Genomic DNA, 22,936 nt, shown 5'->3' with positions numbered 1-22,936 from the left:
GAAAGACCAATACATTGTTGAAGTCACCGATACATTGTCAAAAAGTGGATGGGCAACATTCAAAAAATTAATTTTGGAGCCAAAATATTGGGAAACAAACATAATCTTAATATAACTTTTTATATATTAATGGTTAATCAATTTGAATGTAATTCGAATAATTTAATTGGTATGGTATTGAAATTTATAATTTATTAAATTCAATAATTGTTATGGTTCCAGCCGTAGATGCATAAGCCATCCTCAAATCCCTATAAATCAGATTTGTGGGGTTATTTTAAAGGGGCATTTTTAAGAATGTCCAATTTTAAGTGTACAAGTTGAAAAGTGTCAACTCATTTGAATTTAGTGCCAACTTATCTATTATTCTCTTAATGAAAAATTACATTTTGAAATGGTATTCTCGATATTTGATTTTTTTTATCAATTTGTCACGAATTTTGAAAAGTGACTTCCATGAGAAGTTACATTAAAATAATGTTTCTCGACATTTCATATGTTATTCTCGACATTTGAACACCGTTTTATTTGTCTAGAATAACATTTCATTTTGAACATGGCATTTCTCTATATTTAAAAATATTGTTCTCGACATTTCTGAATCAATGAAAAACATAACATTTATTGTGATTTGAGATGTATACTTTTTGAAATAAATATGACAGATTATGTGTCAAAATTTTATTGGCTAATAATAATATTGTAAAAATGTATATATATATATTTTTTATCTTAGTGTGGAATTATAAATTATTAATAAGGGTAGTTTAGTTTAGATTCTTTCAAATTAGATATTTTTACAATGATGAACACTTTTACAAATCTTAGGTAAAAATGGATATTTTGTGAAATTTCCACAATTTTAAAATGGAGCTATTTCCTCTTCCTTTCCTTGTGGCTTTTTGCATCTAATCAGTATTATATGCTTTACTTTCTCTCTCATGTAAATAATTCACGGAGTCTAGTCTCCTCTGCCCAGTGCCCACACAGTTCATCAAAACAGTTCTTGTGAAAGCATCTGCTTGTTTGATTCGGAAAGGTTGTTCTACTTATCTTTGTACCGATTGTATTAAACTTTGAAGCCCACCAGTCTGAACAAAAGTGTAAAATTTGTCCCCTGAATTTGTTTATCGCCATGATTTAGAGTCTGAATTTCTGACTCAAGATTATATCTGCTCACTTTAGGAAAATTGCTGTATTTTCTCACCTCTATTTTTTTGTTATTCAGTCTCTGTAAATTGTTGCATTTAAATATTGCATTCATCTTTTTCGTGTAGGTAAAGAAAATGGTTATCATGCTTTGTAATTGGGTGTCTATATTATTTAGCAAGAAAATCCAATGACTTAAATTCACGAACAAAGATTATCTGTTCGTTATGACATAAATAAATGTTTTTGATGTATTAGTAATTGACTTCAAGAGCATGGTTGAAACATGATTGTAACTTGTTAACAATTTTTTTTTTGTTTAAATGATGACTGACAAAATATTATATCTGCAGTACCTAATCTAAAATTATCCTAGATCACATCTTCATTAGAAATTTGATCCATAATCTTACTAAACAAAAATCCTTGAACTTTTGAATGTAAGTTTGTTTGTTTTTTTTTTTTTTTTTTTAATCTCAAAATTAATATTATTTACTTACCGAATTGGAAGAACATAAGCTAATTAATTAATGTTGCTAAAATCAGTTTGATTGATGAGTAGAATAGACACACACACACACACACACACAAAAAAAAAAAAAATTAATCAATATTTAACACTATTTTTAATTGAACCCATCCTTGTGAAAACAATTCAAACAGATTCTTAATTTGATTTGGAAAGGTATACCTGCTGATCCTTGTATAACATAGATCTTGTTTGATTCAACTAAAAATTAGAATGAAATTCCAGATAAAAGTCAACAATTAACTAATGAAAAAACACTAAAACTTATTCTGCTGTTCATATGTTTGGTATCTACCCTGAACGTATATTAAAGAAAATCTCTAAAAGTATAAAAGAATGGTTAAGTTTCTATTTGTAGAACGACAGAAATAGATTCAGCAGAAAAGAAAATGTGGGTGTTGTAGGATGTGTAATTCAATGTTGTGATTTTCTTGTTGAAGAATATTAGTTAAGCGCCTACAAATTTTTTTTTTTGAACAAAATAATCGAACGTATGCTGAATTCTCTCTCTCATCGGTATTAATGCTTGTCCATTCAAATGACAGAAAAGGGCGTGGAATGGCTCCTTCCATAAACAATCTGAGGCGGCTTCTGGAATATCGATCCAAGAACGAAAGGCTTGAAATGTTTGATGGGCAGGGACGACTCGTTCTAGCAGTTACCCACTACATATTAAAATTATGCTCCGAAGATGACAAAATTATTGCTTCATTAGAGCGTCTTGACGATTCAGCCAAGCTTTGCTGGGGTCACAGTCGTCATACTGATGAAGATAGGAACTTCTTCATCTTGTTCAAATCCTTTATGGCAGAGCTTAAAGAATTTTTTCATGTCCCGAAGGCTAGGAGCACGCAGTATCATAATGAACTTGTTGCAGCCTTTATTGACCTTCTCTTAGAAATCTTTGAAGAAATACTTCGTCTTCAGCCATATTTCATTCTTCGCTCCAAGGATTCTATTAAAACTCTTAAGATGGACCTTAAATTTCTTATCACCTTTCTTGGAGATATACCATCACGGTCCACTGGGCTCGAGACAACAAAGAATGTGTTGACAGATATTGAAGCTGTGGCCAATGACATAGGGAGTTTCTTATATTCCTTCTTTTTCACCACAGATAGAGTGTCTGTGGCTAGAATGTATCAGGCTCTTTTTGATTTGTTAGGAACTGCAGGACTCGTGAAAGAAAAAATCAAACAGCACTGCATCACAGCCCCGAATCTATTGCCAGGTAGTGTGACCCCAAAGACTGCTGTGGTTTCTCTGTTTCTTGTTGATTCTCTCCTTGATGATCTCAGGGATCTAATAAGTCACAAGGATGACAGGATTGTTGATGTGAAGGATGAAGCTATAACAATCCATGATGAGTTAAAGTTATTACGGACCTTGCTTGCTGAGATAGAGGTGGAAAGGTATCCAGAACTTGAAGAATTCTTGATACAAATTAGAGACATAGCATACGAAGTTGAATACATTATCAACTCATTTGCTCCTGTGTGGTACCTCACTATCCGGCTTCCTCAAGTCCATGAGAAGATAAAGCTTATTAGGATGCTACTCCAAGACATGAAGAAGAAGTATGATTCTGGAATGCTAAAGGGTGCACAATATCCAAGTCTGCGAGCACCATTACAATATCCTCCGATTGGTGAAGAAATTGTTGTTGGCTTGGAGGATGAAGTAATCAAAATCAAAGATCAACTTACTAGAGGGCCAGAATACCTACAAATTATTTCCATTTTTGGGATGCCTGGATTAGGTAAAACAACTTTGGCAAAGAAACTCTATAATGATCCCGCTATTGTTTTTCATTTTTACAAGCGTGCCTGGTCTGCTGTCTCTCAAACTTATCGACGGAGAAATATTTTGATTGACATTTTGACATCAATGAGTGGACTTAACAAAGACGCAATCATGGACATGGAGGATGAAAGTTTGGGTGAAAAGCTTTATAAAAGTCTAAAGGGGAGGCGTTACTTCATCGTCATGGACGATATTTGGAATGTAAACGCATGGGATGATATGAAAAGATACTTCCCAGACGATAGAAATCGAAGCAGAATACTATTCACCACTCGGCATGAAAATGTGGGTTTCCAAGCTTCAACTCCTGCAGTTGTTAATTCTCTTCGTTTCTTGACAGGTGATGAATGTTGGGAGTTACTGAAGTGGAAGGTGTTCCACAAAGAGCCTTGTCCTGAAGAATTGGTAGAAATTGGAAAGCAGATCACGGCAGATTGTGATGGATTACCACTTGCTGTAGTTGTTATAGCTTCAGTTCTTGCAAATTTGGAGAAGAAAAGGACCATATGGAAAGAAGTTTCTCAAAGCATAAGTTCACACATGTCTAAAGGGCCAAATGAGTACCAGAATATACTGGAACTTAGTTACAGTCATTTACCAATGCATTTGAAACCATGTTTTCTTTACTTTGGGGTATTCGAGGAAGATAGGGAAATCCCAGTCCGGAAGTTGATATTGCTTTGGGTCGCTGAAGGATTCATAGAGAAAAGAGAACACAGGAGCTCTGAGGATGTGGCACAGGAATACCTGGCGGATCTCATTAATAGGGGCCTAGTACTGGTTGCTAAAAGAAGATCCGACGGTGGAGTCAAAGCTTGCAGCATACATGATCTATTGCGTGATATGTGCTTGAGAATAGGAGAAAAAGATCAATTTATGAAGGTGATCCAAAAGTAAGCTCTCTCTTCCCTCCACCCCCCTCCCTCCCTCTCGCTCTTCCTTTTATTTATTTTTAATTTTCTGTATTATTGTACTAATGGAGTTAACAAATGTTGTTATCATGTCAACGTTGCTGCTGTTGCTGATGATGTTTTGACAATATCATCATGTTATCACTGAATGCTATATTGTGGATCTTCAGTCAAATTTCAATATATGAGCAACACCATCGCCTAAGCATTCACTCTCACTCTTATCCTTCTGTCTCTAGACCTTTTGGGCTACATGTTCGCTCTCTGCTAGGCTATTTACCCGATCCCTCCGCATTCATCATTTACAACTTGAAACTTTTGAAGGTATTGGATATGTCAACAATAGATTTGAGAATGCATAATCCAACAGGAGTTGAGGTGTCGCTTCTTTTAAAGTTCTTGGCAGTTTCATCTATACCGTCATCGTCAATAGAGATATTTGAGAACCTAAATTTTCTTTTTGTGGATAATAAAGAGGTAGATGAAATACCGGAGATCCTTTTTAATATGGTGAAGTTGCGCCATGTACATTTCAGCGGTGGGGCAAAATTCAGTGAATCTTGGCGTAAGCGAGCAGCTATGGGTGACAGCTTCCAAATAAATAATCTAGAAAATATTTCTTCCATTTTCATTAATGATGAAAATGATGAAAAAATCTTGAAGTGTTCGCCCCATCTCCGAAGGCTAAAATGTAGATGTACATTCTTTTGGGATTCAACCGAGAACAACTATCGCTATCCTTCCTTCAACTTCCTTAATCAGCTTGAATCCCTCAATATATCTTTCCGCCCTAGTTATATTTCAGATGATGCTATTCCCGATTTGACCAATTTACCCTTGAATCTGAAAAAGCTAACACTCCGTAACTTTGATTTATCTTGGAAGCAAATGAAGATAATTGAGGAATTAACCTACCTTGAGGTTCTCAAGTTACGAGATGATATCTTTGAGGGGAAACAGTGGAACACAAGTGAAGGTGGATTCCAAGAACTCAGATTCTTGGAGCTGGATGGGGTACAAATTGAACATTGGAATGCCTCAAGCGATGATTTCCCCAAACTTGAATGCCTGGTGTTACGAAGCTGCCAGCATTTGGATATCCCTTCCAGTATAGGGGATATTCTCTCTCTCTCAAAGATTGAGGTACATGGGTGTGTAAAATCAGTGGAAGAGTCAGCCTACAAAATTCAGGAGCAACAAGTAGAAGAAACGGGAAATGAAGAGCTTAAAGTCATTATCTCCCGCTCCCAGCAGTAATGGAAAGTACATCATTTTCTGGAGGTATATCCAACAGTTCTTATTTATTTACTTGATGGATTATGAGCTGTTTCTTTATTTATGTTATTTTTTTGGCAGAGTTTTCTTGGAAACATTCAGGCCTGACGTACTACTTTCCTTTGCACTTACTGATGTTGATAGTCATTTGATCAAGAAGTCTTATTTCTATTTAGTGAAAAATGATGAAATTTGTTTGTTGTGGGTGAAACTAAATAAACGAATTTAGCAGAGATGTACTGATGAAAAAAATTCAACTATTATGTGTGAGTAGCTGAATCTGTAGTGATTGTAATCCATTTCAGTTTTAATGCTCTCTTTTCTCTTTTTATTTTATTTTATGAAGGCATGGATGCTATTGCATGTATAAAATCAGTAAAATCAATTTAACATAAAATAAAATATAACTCCAAAAATTCCTGACATTTTTATTTATAAGTTGATTCAATGAAATGGATTAAAATAGAGCTAAAATGAATTAAAGATTAATACTGCAGGAAAATCAAAATCGCGTATCAAACAATGAAAGCATACATCGAATGCTCATTGTGTGCAGGCTAAAGAAGAATGAATAACAGAAATTGAAATAAAAATTTAGAACACATACATGCTGTTGACCTTGATAATAGGTTTATCATTCTCATTAAAGTGTTCTCTAAATGGAATTTTTGCTCTCCGCATTCACAAACCTCGTATACTCGTTGTCTATGTTTCAAGTTGATCATACGGTTTTGTATTACAAATGTTTGCTAATGATATCCTGGGTTCGCACATAACTTCATGATCTTTTAGCTTAGAAAGGTTCATTGATAGAGACATGTTTTCGTTCATGGTGAACTTGTGATAGCATCACAAATGACGGCCAAGATTTTCACAATTGGTTGCTGTAAATTTAATTATTAACAAATAGTTCCCGAAAACCAAGTCTAAATCGTCCATGTTAGGTTCAGGACTTAACGTTTAGTTTCGGCATTGCATAGAATAAGAAAAAAATGCTTTACGAGATTTCTGAATTTTATTTTGAGTGGTTTGATGTTATACTAGCACAAAAATCAATTGACAAACATTTGCCTAGGCTTATAAATGGGGTCAATGAGAACCTTTAATCGATTTTGAGTTAGGGCAAACTAGGGGAGTAAATAATTCCTGAAGTTCGAGATTAATCATTTCATGTTATGTTGCGAACTTGTAGAGTTCTACTGTAGGGATTTGACTGATGCACTTACCAAGCCTTATGCATTACAATAATGCTCCTTGTACACAGTTTTACTACCGCTTTGTGCATAGCAATTCAAAATCGCTGACGTGGCGGCTTAAAAGTTTGCAACTTAAGCAAACCAATTCATTTGAAAAAACCTCCAACTAAACTTGCTGTGCTAGTGACTTCATGTACGGCCACATCCTTCCACATTCTGCCAATGTTAACACATGAAAATCGTGTACAGCTATATCCTTCGACATCCCGCTACTGTTAACCCACTCATGAAAATCTCCGACATATCCCAATATAGAACACGATAGCGACCACGATGGCGACCGCCACATATTCGACGAAAATTAGATTTTTGAAGCCAACTGGAGGGGATTCACGTACTTTAGAAGCAGTTGAGTGTCATAGGGGTCGCAGGAATGATGAAGAAAGGTTATTTCCATAATATTTTGAATTTGTAGTGTTTGAAAATCGAGTCAAATTTGGTATGATTCTAAAATTAATTTTGGTAATTTGGTCTGATTCTAATATTTCTTATTGTTTGACATCTCATCTCATTTCTAATATTTTTGAAATCAAATCTTCATTAACATATTAATGATATTGGAAATTTAATCTTTTTGTAATGCTGATCATGTTCCCATTCAATACGTTGTACGAAAAGAACTAGTAGAAGTATCAAATGACGAAGTTTTCATAGAATCCAATAATAAGAGCAATACCCAAAATATTAGCACATTGGAAGATGATATCTTAGGAGAAGATGGTGTGATTGTGCCGGAGGTGAGTATGAAGTTCAAAGACGAAAAAGAGTTGTTCGAATTTTACAAAAGGTATGCATATGATGTAAGTTTCCAGTTAGGAGAAGGAATTCTAGAAAGTGGGAGGATGGATTGTTTGAAATCGCAACAAACAATTCAGACAGGTTGCAAAGCAAGGCTGACCGCTTCTTCAGATATTCGTGGAATACGGTTGGAATTCCTTTATACAAGAGTTACAATTCTACATTTGTTAAAGCGGGTGGGTATGAGAATATCACTTGCATGAAAAGGGATTGTCAAAATTATGTTGAACAAGTGAGGTGATTGAGACTCAGAGAAGAAGATGTCGCGGTAATACAATCCTACTTTTCACAAATGTAAGCACAATGATTGGGATATTACTTTTGTATAGATTTAGACGAAGAGCTGCGGCTTTAGAGTCTTTTTTGGGTAGATAATAGGTGTAGGCTAGCATATAATGAGTTTGGGGATGTAGTGACTTTTGAATACTCTTATCTTACTAATAAATATGACATTCCTTTTGCTCCCTTTGTTGGAGTAAATCATCACTGACGGTTAACACTTCTTAGACAAGATTTGCTATTAAATGAAGATACAGATATATTTGTGTCTAGTCAAGACATGGATATAGTGCATGTATAGTTAGGCTCCTAATGGAATTATTACCGATCAAGATAGGACCATGCAAAATGCAATTGAGACATTCTTTTTAAATACGAGGCATAAATGATGTTTGTGAAAAGTTTGGGTACCACATTGACAAAGGCTCAATTTTTCGTCTTTACACAAATTTGTGTATGATACACAAGTTGTTGAAAAATTTGAAGAAGGTTGGAGAATTATGCTCAATAAATGTAACTTACATGATAATGAATGATTGTCGGGGTTGTATGAAAATAGGGGTTGTTGGGTGCCATGTTATTTGAAAATGACTTCTTAGGCTGAGATGTCAACAACTCAACGTATTGAGAGTATGAATGTGTTCTTTGATAGGTATGTGCATTTTAAGACATCGTTGAAGTAGTTCGTTGAACTATACGAATGAGTATTACGAAATAAAGTTGTAAAGGAATTCCAAGTAGATTTTAAATCTTACTTGCAGATGGTACCCAGTGCAACAAAATATGAAATGAAAAAATAATTTCAAGCAATTTATACAATCTTGAATTTCGGGAATTTAAGGATGAGATAATTGGAAAGGTTTCAAAAAAGACGTATGAAGTTGAGGAGGATGTCATTTACGAAAAAAGAGGAAGAAAAGTTCTCTATTACATTCGTGCAGGGGAATGTGATATTATCTACAGTTGTCACTTGTTTGAGTGTTATGGAATTTTGTATAGACATGCTATATCGGTGTTGATGCGTAATGGTGACACATCATTACCGGAGATGGGCATATTGAGGAGATGGAGAAGAGATGTTAGTAGAGCTTACACGAGTTTTGCTATGAGCTATGATGGTCTGCTTAGCACTCCTAGCCAATTGAGATGCGGTAGAATGTGTGAAGTGTTCACTACGTTGGAAAACATTACCGCAGATGATAAAGATCGAACTCGTGTGATAATAGATTGGATTCGATTGCAATCTAAAGACACTGTGTCTATGAAGTTGAGTTGTGGAAGTACTAGAATTTCGCAACTTAGTTTGCATTTAGGCTCATAGTCTAGAGCATCACATTATACAGGCAGTGCATACAAGATCCTAAATACTCAAAAAAGAAGAGTGCGCCAAAGAAACTACGTGTTAATGGCTTAGTGGAGTTGAGCTAGAAGAGTAATTTTAATTTCAAAATATTTTTTCATCTAAGTCCCACATTTGTCCAAACAAATATAAAATATCAATTATTCCCATGTCATGTAGGCAAAATCAACTTCAAGCAAAGGACTGAGATCAAGGGCGTAGACCCTGCAACAAGCACAATATTTGATGCTCACACCGTTCTCATATTTGGAAGTTTGTAAGTATTCTTTATTGGTCAATGTATCGGAGGTATGTTTGTAATTCAATTTTCATGTCATGTAGGGTGACATGGAAAGTCATGCACTAACACATCAATTGCCATCTTCAAATTTCATTCCCGCATTAACTTCATTTTACCTACTAGTTAATGTAATTATATGGTTTCAAATGTATATTTAGTAAATTTTGATGTTAACATCTTCCATTTCTAATGTTTATGTTAGGCAATGCCAAACCATACTACTATCTCAATTTTCCATACAATGCTGGAACACAATTGGATGTCGTTAAGGAGACATTGAGACACTCCGCAATGGGTGTTTTCCCTTGGGGATTTCATACTGTAAGCCGTCCTTTTTTCAATACGAACGCTAATTTCATTTTCTTCTCCAATTAACTTGCTATAACATTATGAATGCAGCCATTCCAACCGTTGCCTCCTACAAGTGCCATAGCAGGTTGGATGTCAAGTCCTTCAAGTCTTGTTGAGATATCAAGTTCTCGAATGGCTTATCAAGCTGCTGTAATTGGTCTTGCAATGACCTCTCTAACTGCTGGTTCATTAATGATACCACTATGTTGTAGTACTCCGAAATTTTATGCACGTTTAATTTGCTCATTTAATTTTTAGGCTAGCAATTTAACTTTTCAAAAATTTAGTATGGCCAAGATTATTAATGGTTGCCAAATTTGCATTGGTCGATTTATTAAAAGTTTACCAAGATTAGTTAATTAGGGGTTTAGAATAATAGTCAAATTCTATACCTTTTACATTAATATATTTTCCCTTTGTTTCTATCACTTTGCCGCCATCTTGTAGAGGATTAATGCAATTAACTAATGCATGGACAAGTGGGAATACAAATTAAACCATTTCTCTCATTTTTTATATACACACATATGCAATATACATATATAAATGCAGATGGACGGCAGATTAGAGAAGAATTCAAGTAAGATTTAACTAATGCATGCATGGGTTGTTAATTGTTGAACAAGTAGGAGGTGTCAAGCTATCTTTGTAGTAACATGCATGGATGAGGTGGTTTAAGCAGGTAGGAGGTGTTAAATTATGGCACAACCTGACCTTAGGTGTTGAGTTAAGTTTATGAAATACATGCATGCAACCACGTGTAGATGTAGGCACCAATTTTGGTTAATTATCTTCACTTTGCTTCTATATATGTATAACCGAGAGATGAGCAGCCAATATATCTTTGCAAAGTCAGAATTTTTATGGAGAGATAGAGAGAAAATCGGCAGGAAGAAAGGAAGGAAAAAAAAAGAAAAGGAAAACAAAGCCTACACTCTCAAGTTCTTGTTTTTCAACCGAAGTTTCTCCAAGTTTTATTGTAAGATACTTTCTTTGCTTAAGTGGTAGGATTTCATGGTAATATTTATGCCTAAGCTATGCATGAAAAACCATAATATGAATGTGTGGACAAGTCCACAAAGTTAGATATCTATGCCTTAGGACAAGTCCGAAGGGCACCGGCAAGCCGGAATGTGCAAGTATGTGTTTGATCGCATTCTTTTGTGTAATATTAACATATTAAATCCAAGCATGGTATCTTACTGAGTATTCTTTATACTCATAGTATCCTATACTAAATTTTCAGATGCATAGATGTGAAGTTGGTGGAAGTCAGTCGGTATAATCGATGATGGATTAAGGACGAAGGTTATTTTGCATCGAAGTTTTGTTTTTGCATGTTTGTTCGACTGCTCTCCAAATGTTTTTCTTATGATTTTGTATAAAAACTTGTATAAGACATGATCTACTATGGTACCGGAAGTAAATTATGTAATTATATCTTCCATGTTATGTTAAGAGACGTTTTTATAAACCTTTTTCTTGAATGATAAAAAAGGGCAGAATCCGGGCAGTTTCTGGGTCATCTTCAAAACATTATTTCTAACTCTATAGACATCCATTTGAGAATCTAAAAATACTGCTGCGTTCGTCTTTGAGTTGTCTAAATATGGGCTCAAGAATCACTCAATTTGGATGTCCGTTGCCCGAGATATGAATTTTTAAACGTAGAAGAGTCAATCTGGATTTTCTGTGCAACACTACACTGTTTTCAGTAAAACGTCCATACTATATGATCTCGGAAAATTCTCATATTTTAACCTAGGAAACTACTTGAAATTATCTTTCTAATGCCGAAAATTTCATAGAAAACGGAGTTGGGATGAATTTTATAAAAATAGTTGAACTTGCTGCTCTAACTAACTGTGGCAGTACCGAGTCCTTTTTTGTAAAGTTTAATTCCACGTCGACATGCACTTCTGCTGGCCATTAAATTTCATGAGAGATATTTTACCAAATTGAAAATAGTTTTCTAACATGTAATACTTCTATTTAAGAGTATCTACATATACCAAAGGCAGAAGTTACTATGTTTAGTACGTGACCCCCGAAGCCTAAGTTCGGGGCGTCACATATGTAATCTGTGTAAATCATCTTAATAGGTGGGTATGAAAGTGAATTGTATAGGATATAGTAGCAATTCATGGTGCAATAGCTCACTATATAGAGCTCGTCTATGGTCCTTGACAAAATGAATAAGATTTTCCTATCACGTTACTGTAGTAAGCATTTTTTTTTTTTTTTGGTTCATTTGGAAAATATCTTATTGTTTAAGCTACATAATTACGGTTATTGAAATGGAGAGTTCAGCCAAATAGTTGAGGTTTGTGATAATTGTTCTATCAATTTGCAAGGATTTCACCAGCCTACTCACTTGCAGTTCCAACCATCAATTAACTTATAGTAATTCCTGTAGCTTCACCAGTAACAACACTAACCATGCAAAGCACATTTTTTATGCATGTAAACAATAGACACAGAGGGACAACATAAAAATAGAATGATATTGATACAACAATAGACTTAATCATTTGTTAAACATCATCACAAGTTTGCTAAAAATCAAGCTCCACATCAAAATGGTGGAATACATACATATATACTTGTGTGATTACAAACAGTTAGAAAGAGTTTAGATTTACAATTCCAAACGATCACCACGTAGAAACCATTCATCACCATCCTAATACATCAAATTTTAGATTACATTTCCTGAAACTTGTTTCCTTTTGCGTATATTTATTTGGAGCGAAATCTCCAAGTCATTTTCCTTGCTTAGCTTAGCAAGCATTTTCAACATGTGCGACAAATCATCCTCATGTTCACCTCCATTTGTAATGCCAATTGATTCACCATCATCATGCAATGGACACTCTTCGTAGGGGAATTTTTTACACCACTTGAAGTACCTACAATCACAAGTAGAATATTGAAACAACAACTTTTGTGGTCATTGTTCTTTTCGACTTCTACCCATTTGACGAAGCCCTTACCACAATTTGGGTATCTTCTCTTTTTTAGGCATGCTGGCAGCATACGTCCTCTCTGTCTACAACAATGACATATTCTATATTCTTGCCTGCCATCGAACTAATCTAATTCAACCATATTGAACAACAACATCAACATGTAAGCATATCTATAACGTCCCAAATTTTATGGACTTAAATATTGACGTATTACCAATATCATTTCGTAATCATACATCAAGTGGAAATATAAATTGGAAACTTAAAAATCTTAATCTATTTGAACACCCAAATACTAAATTCAATAAACATAATGTCGCGTAACATTTTTTAATGAAAATAAATAGAAACACAAAAATATCCTAACATAATTATTTTTAAATGTTTTCCTAAAAAATTTTACTTGACAACCCTCGCACCGCTCAGCCACCATCCAAGTTGACGGATCTAACCTGAAATGTTAAAATTGAAGGAATGAGTAATTTATATTCAGTAAGATATGTGCATAACAATATAACAACTTTTTAAACATAAATTTATAACATTTCATACCATCATTTCATTAAGAGCAATTAGTGATCAATCGAATGCTCTAACACATTTCTGTACCACAATTGAAAAAGTTTGAAGGAAATCTCACATTTCATTTCATAAGGAATCGCAAGTCAATTAGCATTTCATGAAATAAATGACGTAAAAAATTATAATATTGCAAGGATAGATCAACTTGCACATAGTATCATACCTTGTTAGATCAACAAATTTTCGAAAGAATAATCCAAAAGAATATTCCAATTTCCAAAGTTCCTTGACTGCCTTAAACGTAATTATTGATGGAGAATTACTTTTTGCTATGAAAAATATGGGACTAAAATTTAACTTTATAGTTTAAAAAAAGTCTTGGTGCATTGGGAATTGAGAAGCCGTGAACCACTTGCCAAATTAGGATAAATCTAGGTTTCAATGTTTGGATTATACTTTCATAATAACTCATAATCATCCACAATGACACGTGGAGTTGAATTTGAAGACTAATTTTAGATTTGTAATAATGAAGTCTAAACCAAATAGGGTTATCATTTGACTTTTAATCTTTTTGAAAAATGTAGGATAACCTAAACTAGTCTACATCGGGGCTGTAGTAGTTATAATTAAATTGGAACCTATCAATTCTGAAATTTGCTCCTGACCGTGGTTCAGAACTTTATCAACTTCCTAATTCACAATAATTAACTATTAGACAGATGAAGTTATCCCTTAATGTATTTAAATAAATTATTTCTAGTCAAAAAGTAAGGTAATCATTACATTTGCAGCAAAAGGGTTGGAATGGCCGTGTCCCATAAGCAAAGTGATAGGAGTTGATGGGATAAAATAAAGATAAATTACATTATATAATATTACCTTGCAAAATTATATGCAACACGTGTACACGTAGGGAAAAAAACTGACTTTGATATAATTGGTTTTAAATTAAAAATAGAATTTGGATATGATTCAATCTTTATCAAATTAAAGATAAACGTGATTATCTATTATAATCTTTTGCTAATTATCTTAAAAAGTACATTATTAATAAAAAATTACTTATTAAATATGTTTCCTTGAATTGAAATAAATTGGGCTTAACTTACATGACATTATATTTTCTTAAGCTCAACATACATTATTTTATTCGGACTACAAAATGAGCCCGATATTGATATACTGAATCTCACTCTATAAAAGTCTACTTTTATTTACCCAAAGATATAAGAATGTAAAACATATTTTCACTTTAAATTCCTCCACTATAAAGATATTCATAATGATCTAACTTAAATCTTAGGTATAGTTAATTGACTTGCCTAAAAACTTGACTAGACCAAATTTCTATTCCATAAAATTTCAGGGTGTCACAATCTCACTCCCTTAAGGTAATTTCATCTTTGAAATTTGTTATCCGAGTGAAAAGTCTAAGATATCTTACCTTGGTCTCATCTTCTCCAGACTTTTGAAAAATTTCCTTCTTTTTAGAGCATCATATAGTTGCCCAAATATTTACCAACCAATACATTTCTAAGATGGCATTTAAAAAATAAAAAAAGAAAAAAGAAAAAGAAAAACTTCATCTCTAAAAGGTATATGTTAGCTACACATTCTTTTCTATTTTGACCACTCTATCTATTTGATTTGTATTAAGTGTACTGTTAATGGGATAGTAACTTCCAAAACACTAATGGCTTCTTCTCAAATAATACGAGATTTAGCAATGAAAACAGTATAAACAAAGAATGAGCAACTCCTGAGTATATAAGAACATAAGCAAGCAGTTCAGATATTGATAGAATACCTGCCATCATATCCTAATTCTCAATTGCTTCTCATTGGGTTAAAGCCTTTAGCTGGTCTCTTTTTGCTTTGTTTGTTGTCCCTCTTTAGTGGGGGGCAATTGGTAGAATGACCATGCTTTTCACATCGATAGCATACATTCTTTCCATATAAACACTCGTCTCTATGGTCTTTATTGCACTTAGGACATGGAGTAAGAACATTATTTGGCTTACCTGGCCCTGACCACGTTTCAACACTAGCCCTCTTATTTTGTCCATTTCCTTTACCTTCATTTGCCCTATTCTATTTCCCCTTTCCGAAAAATTCAGTACTTTCTTGAGTTGTCTGATCAAGTTCTAGTCAATTTGCAATTGCTTAAGCTCGTTGTAGAACCTGACTATACATGGTGAATTCATCAGATGCCAAAATCCTCCAATTTTTGGGTGCAATCCGAGTTAGAATCTTCTAGCTTTCTTTTGCTCTGTATCCACTAGATGTGATGCAAACCCGATTAGCAAGGTTGCAATCGAACCCACAGGATATTGAATCGGATCCCAAGAACGCCAATATGACCAAGGTTTATGGATCTGACCCCAAAATAGTGAACCAAGCAACCCAACAAGAACGGTGCTGTGAAGGACCTCTTGATCACACGACTGAAGAAATCACACCCGGATTGTAGATTTGAACCAATAAAAGATTAACCAAAAAACCCAATGATAACGATGACGTGAAAGAGGATTACACAATTCAATGATTCAAGCCGATGTTTTGAACGCCACAAGATGATTAGTCTTGATAAGTTCGGATTTGTCCATTCAAGAACAAAGATAAATGAAGCAAAGCTTCAAGAGAGAATTCTCTAATTTCATAATAAAAGTCTTGTATTACAATTATGAAAGAAAATCCTATTTATACTAGACATATAGAAAAATAATTAAAGATAAAAATAAACTCCTAAAATATGGAAAAACCGTGTGCTAAAGTCCTAATAATATTAGAGTTTCCAAAAATAAGAAATTCAACCAATTAAAACACTTCGCGAGAAAATGAAAGATTTCGCCTCTGTTTAGTGCTATGGGACAGCATGGCACAATTTAGTGCGGTCGCATGGTTGTTCCGAATGCTGCCGAAAAATTCCCTGTTTGCTTCTATGCGATCGCAAAGGTTGGAAGCTATGCGATCGCACAACCTTTGATTTTGGCTCCGTCTTCGGCTGTAATTATCGAGCTAATCCTAATTGAATTAGGCTTCGGCCCCTTCATCAAATTTACTCCTTGACACGTGAACTTCATGGTTTTAGACTCCGTTGCTCGAATACATAAGTGACCAATTTTATTAGCTACTTGGAAGTCTCGACTTGGCTCGGTTCTTGACTTCGACCTTCTCCAATCAATTAATGAATTCTTGGAAATTGATGGTGCACCCGGGATCATATCAAGATGTGTTACATACCTAGAAAGTTGTTCGAACTTCCTCTCATAATCAACTGATGACACCTTTCCCTACTTAAGTTGCAGAAACCCTGTTTCCTTACGATCTCTCAAAGCTTGTGGAAAATATTTTTCAATCACCTCCTCTTTGAAACATGCCCAAGTGAGGTTATGTTGTTGTGCCTCAGTCCTAATGCATGAAATGAACTCCCACCAGTGGGCTGGTGCATCAACTAGCATGAACTCCGCACATAAAACGTTTTGGGCATAGAGATGCTTGAAGATCCATTCCGAACCCTTTATCCATTCTTCGGTTGCCAAAGGGCCAGCCATCTCTTTAAAGGTAGGGGCTTGTAACGATGAAACTCTTCCAGGATTGAGCTCATAGTGCTAGAGTTAGTCTGTATATTTTGATAAGGCACTTGCATTTGCTGCCTACCAAGATCTTCCAAAACTCAACAAATCCCTAAACATAGTAGCTTGTGTTGGTTGACGTGCTATTTCCTTTAAATGAACCAAATAAAATTCGTTTTAGAAATAGTCAACACAGCTCAATATATTCGAATGAAGAACTCAATTTCATAAAAGTTTTAAAATCCTAGAATACATTAGGGATGATTGAAAGAAGAAAAACCTATGAATTAGTTCAAGTACTGATTACATTTTTTTTTTTTTGGAAGGGAAGACATTATTTATCTAAACTAAACTATCTCTAGGTTGTTAGTCTTCATCTTCGCTTGTCCAAACATTTTGAATACTATGAAGCTTAAATGGAGGGGCTTCATCATCTAAAGATATACATGACTCGGGCTTAGATTCATGGTCAACCCCTAGATTAAGGTCTAGTTTGAACCCTAGCTTTTGCTCCGGTTCTAGTTTTGGCTGTAGTCCTGGTACATGCTTCGGCTCGTTCTCTTGCACTGAATTAGGTTCATAATTCGGCTCCTCTTCCTGGTCTTCATCAGGGTTTTCCTCTAGGTCCTCATCTGGCTCGAGTTCGGGCTCGAGAGTAGAAATCCACCTATCTAAAAAAGTTTCATAGTATAGCTCGAACTTGATCCTTTTTGAGTGCTCTACAGGTTTACCCACTAGCATTTCGTCCCTAACAAAAATGCCTATGTCTCTCCATTGACAGGGCTGTGTATGGATAAAATTGTTAACAGCTTGAAGGAGTGCAGTATCATGTCCTACACCCCTTGTTGCAGGCTACCTAGCAAAGACTTCCTCCACATGCTTAATAAGTGTGTGAGTCAGGTCTACCTCATAATTCTCGTAGGCTTGGATAACTGTTGTCCCATGGTTTAGAATAGTCCTACAAGCCGTTGTCTTTCTAGCGGTCTCTCTCGTTCTAGCCATGATTGTCACATACAAGCAAAGTCTAGTTATGCTCAATATTTTATTAGTGATAACATATTGCCTTTTATGCTTGCATGATTCATTATAAAGATAACATATAATATTATGCCCCTATTAAAATTTGATTAAAAGTATGTGAGAAAATAATTAATAAATGGAAGCAAATATATTTAACATCATGCTTCAATTTATACTAGAATATAACATTTCATTTCATTCCGACCATTTCTCAAGTTAAATATAAGAATGCATATCTCATGCACACGGTAAAAAATTTAAATAAAACATACTACGCAATGCCTTTGGTCCATCAGATGGTAGTTGATTAGTGAATGTTAGATGCCAAGAACTTTGTTAAAATTCTTGTTTCTTAAAATTTTTATCATAAATTTCATTTCTTGCTAATGGCTTGCCGATATGTGAATACAAAAAGAATTTATGAAGCTTTGTACTTTGATTTATGCGTATAGATAATGGATGCAAATGGTAGCTTGGAAATTTTAACATATTGTATACTAACTTGCTGAATTTTAAAATTTAAAAGATAAATTCGTGAATGTGTATGCATGATAGTGACTAACCTCCTTTATTATTATTTTTTTATAGGATACAAAACATCTCTCGAAAGAAGGGCTAATCCAGTAAATATGTATAGTTTAAAACATGGCAATAACAAAATAGCAGTTTAACTCTAAACGGTCATAAATTTTAAATCCATCAAAAAATGTTATTATTTTAAATCAATTTAATAATTAAAACACACAAATATCCAATATCAAACTTTTAAGAAAATAAAATTTGCCAGTATTTTTTTTTATAGAAAAAAGTGTCTATAGAAAGGTAGAATTGTGCTCTGATATCATATTGTAACGCCCCAAATTTTATGTACTTAAATTTCGAGGTGTTGCCAATATCATTTCATAATCATACATCGAGCAGAAATATAAATTGGAAACTTAAAAATCTTAATTTATTTGAATACTCAAATACTAAATTGAATAAACATAATGTCACGTAACATAGAACATTTAATGAAAATAAATAGAAACACAAAATATTCTAATAGAATTATTTTTAAATGTTTTCCTAAAAAATTTTACTTGGCAGTCCTCGCACCGCTCAGCCACCATCCAAGTTGACCAATCTAACCTGAAATGTTAAAATTGAAGGAATGAATAATTTATATTCAGTAAGATGTGTGTAACAATATAACAACCTTTTAAACATAAATTTTTAACATTTCATGCCATCATTTCATCAAGAGCAAACAATTAAAAAAAAATCGAAAAAAATCTCACATTTCAATTCATAAAGACCCACAGGCCAATTAGTATTTCATGAAATAAATGACGTAAAAAATTATAATATTGCAAGAACAGATCAACTTGCACATAGTATCCTACCTTGTTAGATCAACGAATTTTTGAAAGAATGATCCAAGAGAATATTCTAATTTCCGAAGTTCCTCGCCTGCCTTAAACGTAATTATTGATGGAGAATTGCTTTTTTGCTTTGAAAAATATGTGACTAAATTTGAATTATGCAGGATATTTATAGTTTCAAAAAAGTCCAGTGCATTAAAAATTGAGAAGCTGTGAACCACTAGTCAAATTTGGATAAATCTAAGTTTTAATATTTGGACTATACTTTCATAATAGCTCATAATCATCCACAATGACATATGGAGTTGAATTTGAAGACTAGTTTTAGATTTGTAATAATGAAGTCTAAACCAAATAGGATTATCCTTTGACTTTTAATCTTTATCGAGAATATAGGATAACTATTAACCATTAACTATTAATTTAACTATTAACATTTTTCTTCTGCACGTGAAACGTGGCTGGAGGTGGGAATTATATATATAAATTTGGGTTAGTTCATTTGGGAGTAAGATGTTATAACCCAAATAACTACCTAAACTATCTATATCAGGGCTGTAGTAGTTATAATTAAATTGGAACCTATCAATTCTGAATTTCTCTCCTGGCTCTGGTTTGGAATTTTATCAACTTCCTAATTCCCATAATTAAATATTAGATAGATGGAAGTTATCCCTTAATGTATTTAAATAAATTATTTCTAGGCAATCATTACATTTGCAGCAAAAGGGTTGAAATGGCCGTGTCCCATAAGCAAAGTGATAGGATTTGATGGGATAAAATTAAGAAAAATTACATTATATCATATTACCTTCCAAAATTATGTCCAACACGTGTACATGTAGGGAAAAAAACTGACTTTGTTATAATGGGTTTCAAATTAAAAATAAATTTTAATTTGTACTAGGATTCAACTTAAGTCTTACTTAAAGGGAATGTTATGAGTTCGAATCTTGGGAGATGCGACAGAAAGTCGTGAGGGGTAAGTGGACGCAAGGCCCACCCAAAGCGGATAATACGTAAGCTAACGGCTTGGGTACAGAGACCCGAGTCGTTACAAGTCCAATTGGTATCATGATTCAACCTAAGTCTTAATTAAGGGGAAGTTATGAGTTCGAAACCTGGGGGACGCGAAAAAAAATTGTGAGGGGTAAGTGTGTGCAAAACCCACCCAAAGCGGACAGTACGTAGGCTAAAGACTTGGGTATAGAGACTCAGGTCGTTACAGAATAAGTATTATGTTATAGTTCAGGCGGCGATCGAAGGTGGTGATTATTTTGGTTGTCACCTGGAATTATGGAGGCATTACTATACACTAAACTGTAATGTGTATTGTACATGAATTGTATGAATCATAGACGGTTGACATCTAGTAAAGTGAAGATGCTTCATCATCTAGCATGGTTGCATGATTCAATGAGACTATTGCTTGTTTCAAGGTGCATGTCTTTATTTAAGTTGCATGACGTACTCGCTTGATCTAACCCATTTGTATTCAATGGATTGGATCAAGGTTAAAATCCTGAATGGTCACCAAACTTTGCCCGAAGTCCCCTAGGAGGTCACCGAACTTCAAAACGTCCCTAAGTGGTCACTGAACTTTGCCTGAAGCCCCCAAGAGGTCACCAAACTTCAAAACATTCCTAGATGGTCACTAAACTTGTAAAAAGTTCCTAGGGGGTCACTGAAGTTTGCAAAATTGGGACCCCATTCATGTTTGCAAAGTTCAGTAATTTGCAAACTTCAGTGACCCCCTAGGAACTTTTTGCAAAGTTCAGTGACCATTTAGGAACGTTTTAAAGTTCGGTGACCCCTTGGGGGACTTCGAGCTAAGTTGAGTGACTACTTAGGTACATTTTGAAGTTCAGTGACCATTTGAGGTTTTTTCTTGATTGGATCAGTTAATATAAGTATGATCATGATCAATGTAGATGAGATCAAAAGGCTAGAGCCTGTTTACAGAAGCTATAAATATGATTTCCTTTTAGAAATTAAAACTTGCAGATGACCTCTTTAATACCTAATCCCCTATTGAGTATCCATTAAACTGGATATAGCTTGATTGCACTATAAGCCTTAAAACTGACAACGAAGGTTACAAAGTTAAACTTGTACATAGAAATGGTTTTAAGAGACTTGTCTCTTTTACAAGAATCACACAAGAAACCTCAAATCTCTTCTCTGAAAATATAGCACAATAATGCTCTCACTCTTACTATTTTCACTCAAGAAAATACAAGTATCAAAAGGCTAGAAAACATCATACCACCGTCTCGAATGAGATGTTCAAGAGAAAGAATCACGGATTGAAATCCTAGCCAACGAGAGTCAAAACTCTCTAGAACTCTCTCTCTCTCTCTCTCTAAAAGCAGAACGAAGGATACAACATGTCCAAATTTAACTGGCATCTAAGGAATATAACTACTACATTCAATGTGCCAAATCAAACTCTCAAAACTTGGACATATGTCACCATCCAGTTAAGTGATCCCACTAACAAAAATGAGTTTCTAAAAATATGCTTTTACTTTGAAAATTAGAAAGCATACCAAACTGAGTTCGATTCTCAACATTCTCTACCTTACTATCTTAATTTTCAGGTTATAGTGCAGTCATGAGCATATCATCATTTTCATATTTCATTTGCTCCAAGTACCTGTAAACATCACAAAGTATTAATAGATAATATCTTCCAAAAAATTTGGAATTTGTCTAGATGTATTATCTTTGTTCTTATATCAGAAGGGTTAAATTGAGCAGCAACATTGCCAATCTTCAAAATTTCTTTTGAAATTATATCTCTAATTAAATGACATTTAATGTCTATGTGTTTAGTCGTATCATGAAACATGGGGTTTTTGCTCAATTTTATAGCACTTTGGTTATCAGAATACAAAATTGTATTTTCATCAACAAAATCAAGTTTTTTTAGTAGTCCACTTTACCAAATACCTTCTTTAAAGGCATCAGAAGCAACAATGTATTCTACTTTAGTTAAGGACAAAGCTACAATCTTTTGAATTTGAGATTTTCAACTAAGTACGGTATTGCATGAGGTAAAGAAATAGGATAAAGTTGATTTTCTATTATCCATATTTCCTTCAACATTAGAATCAGTAAAACCCTTTAAAGTTACCCCTTCTTTATTCATTTTAAATACAAGACCATAGTTTGATGTACCTTAGATATCTTAAAGGCCATTTTAAAGCATTCCAATGTTTTTCCCTAGTGTTACTCATAAATCTACTAAGTATGCTAATACTAAAAGTAAGATCAAATCTGGTACATACTATCAAATGCATGGCAAATCCAATCACATTAGCATAAGGGATTTTTGACATTCTATTAAATTCCTCATTATTTTTAGGATAGAATTCAGTTGAAAGCTTAAAATGATTAGCAAGTGGTAGGGTCACAGTTTTGCAGTCAAACATGTTAAATTTTTTCAAAATTTTATCCACATAGTCATGTCGATTTTAAAATATCCTATCT

At 34.1% G+C, this 22,936-nt stretch overlaps 1 protein-coding gene and 1 long non-coding RNA gene across 3 annotated transcripts; one reads left to right on the top strand and one right to left on the bottom strand.

The window, feature by feature from the left end:
• Positions 1–903: 903 nt before the first annotated feature.
• Positions 904–5,981, top strand: LOC111365367 (putative late blight resistance protein homolog R1A-3). Of its 2 annotated transcripts, none has more exons than XM_022985854.1 (4): positions 904–1,039; positions 2,224–4,374; positions 4,563–5,673; positions 5,749–5,981. In XM_022985854.1, exons 2-3 carry the CDS (start codon positions 2,237–2,239, stop codon positions 5,647–5,649), a joined length of 3,225 nt encoding a protein of 1,074 aa, XP_022841622.1. In that variant the 5' UTR covers positions 904–1,039; positions 2,224–2,236; the 3' UTR covers positions 5,650–5,673; positions 5,749–5,981. The 2 variants fall into 2 exon arrangements, with proteins under 2 accessions (XP_022841622.1, XP_022841623.1); XM_022985855.1 differs by having other exon boundaries at positions 904–1,103.
• Positions 5,982–12,565: 6,584 nt separating this feature from the next.
• LOC111365366 lies at positions 12,566–19,674 on the bottom strand. Its single transcript, XR_002697425.1, has 4 exons — positions 19,466–19,674; positions 19,163–19,211; positions 12,985–17,210; positions 12,566–12,900 (listed from the first exon to the last, which is right to left on the bottom strand). It is a non-coding gene; the product is annotated as an uncharacterized LOC111365366 (long non-coding RNA).
• Positions 19,675–22,936: the final 3,262 nt, after the last annotated feature.

The sequence above is a fragment of the Olea europaea genome, chromosome 17 (genome assembly GCF_002742605.1).
Source record: "Olea europaea var. sylvestris chromosome 17, O_europaea_v1, whole genome shotgun sequence".
Taxonomy (NCBI): domain Eukaryota; kingdom Viridiplantae; phylum Streptophyta; class Magnoliopsida; order Lamiales; family Oleaceae; genus Olea; species Olea europaea.
The sequence above is the reverse complement of the archived record's forward strand: the minus strand, read 5'-3'. Positions and strand labels throughout refer to the sequence as shown.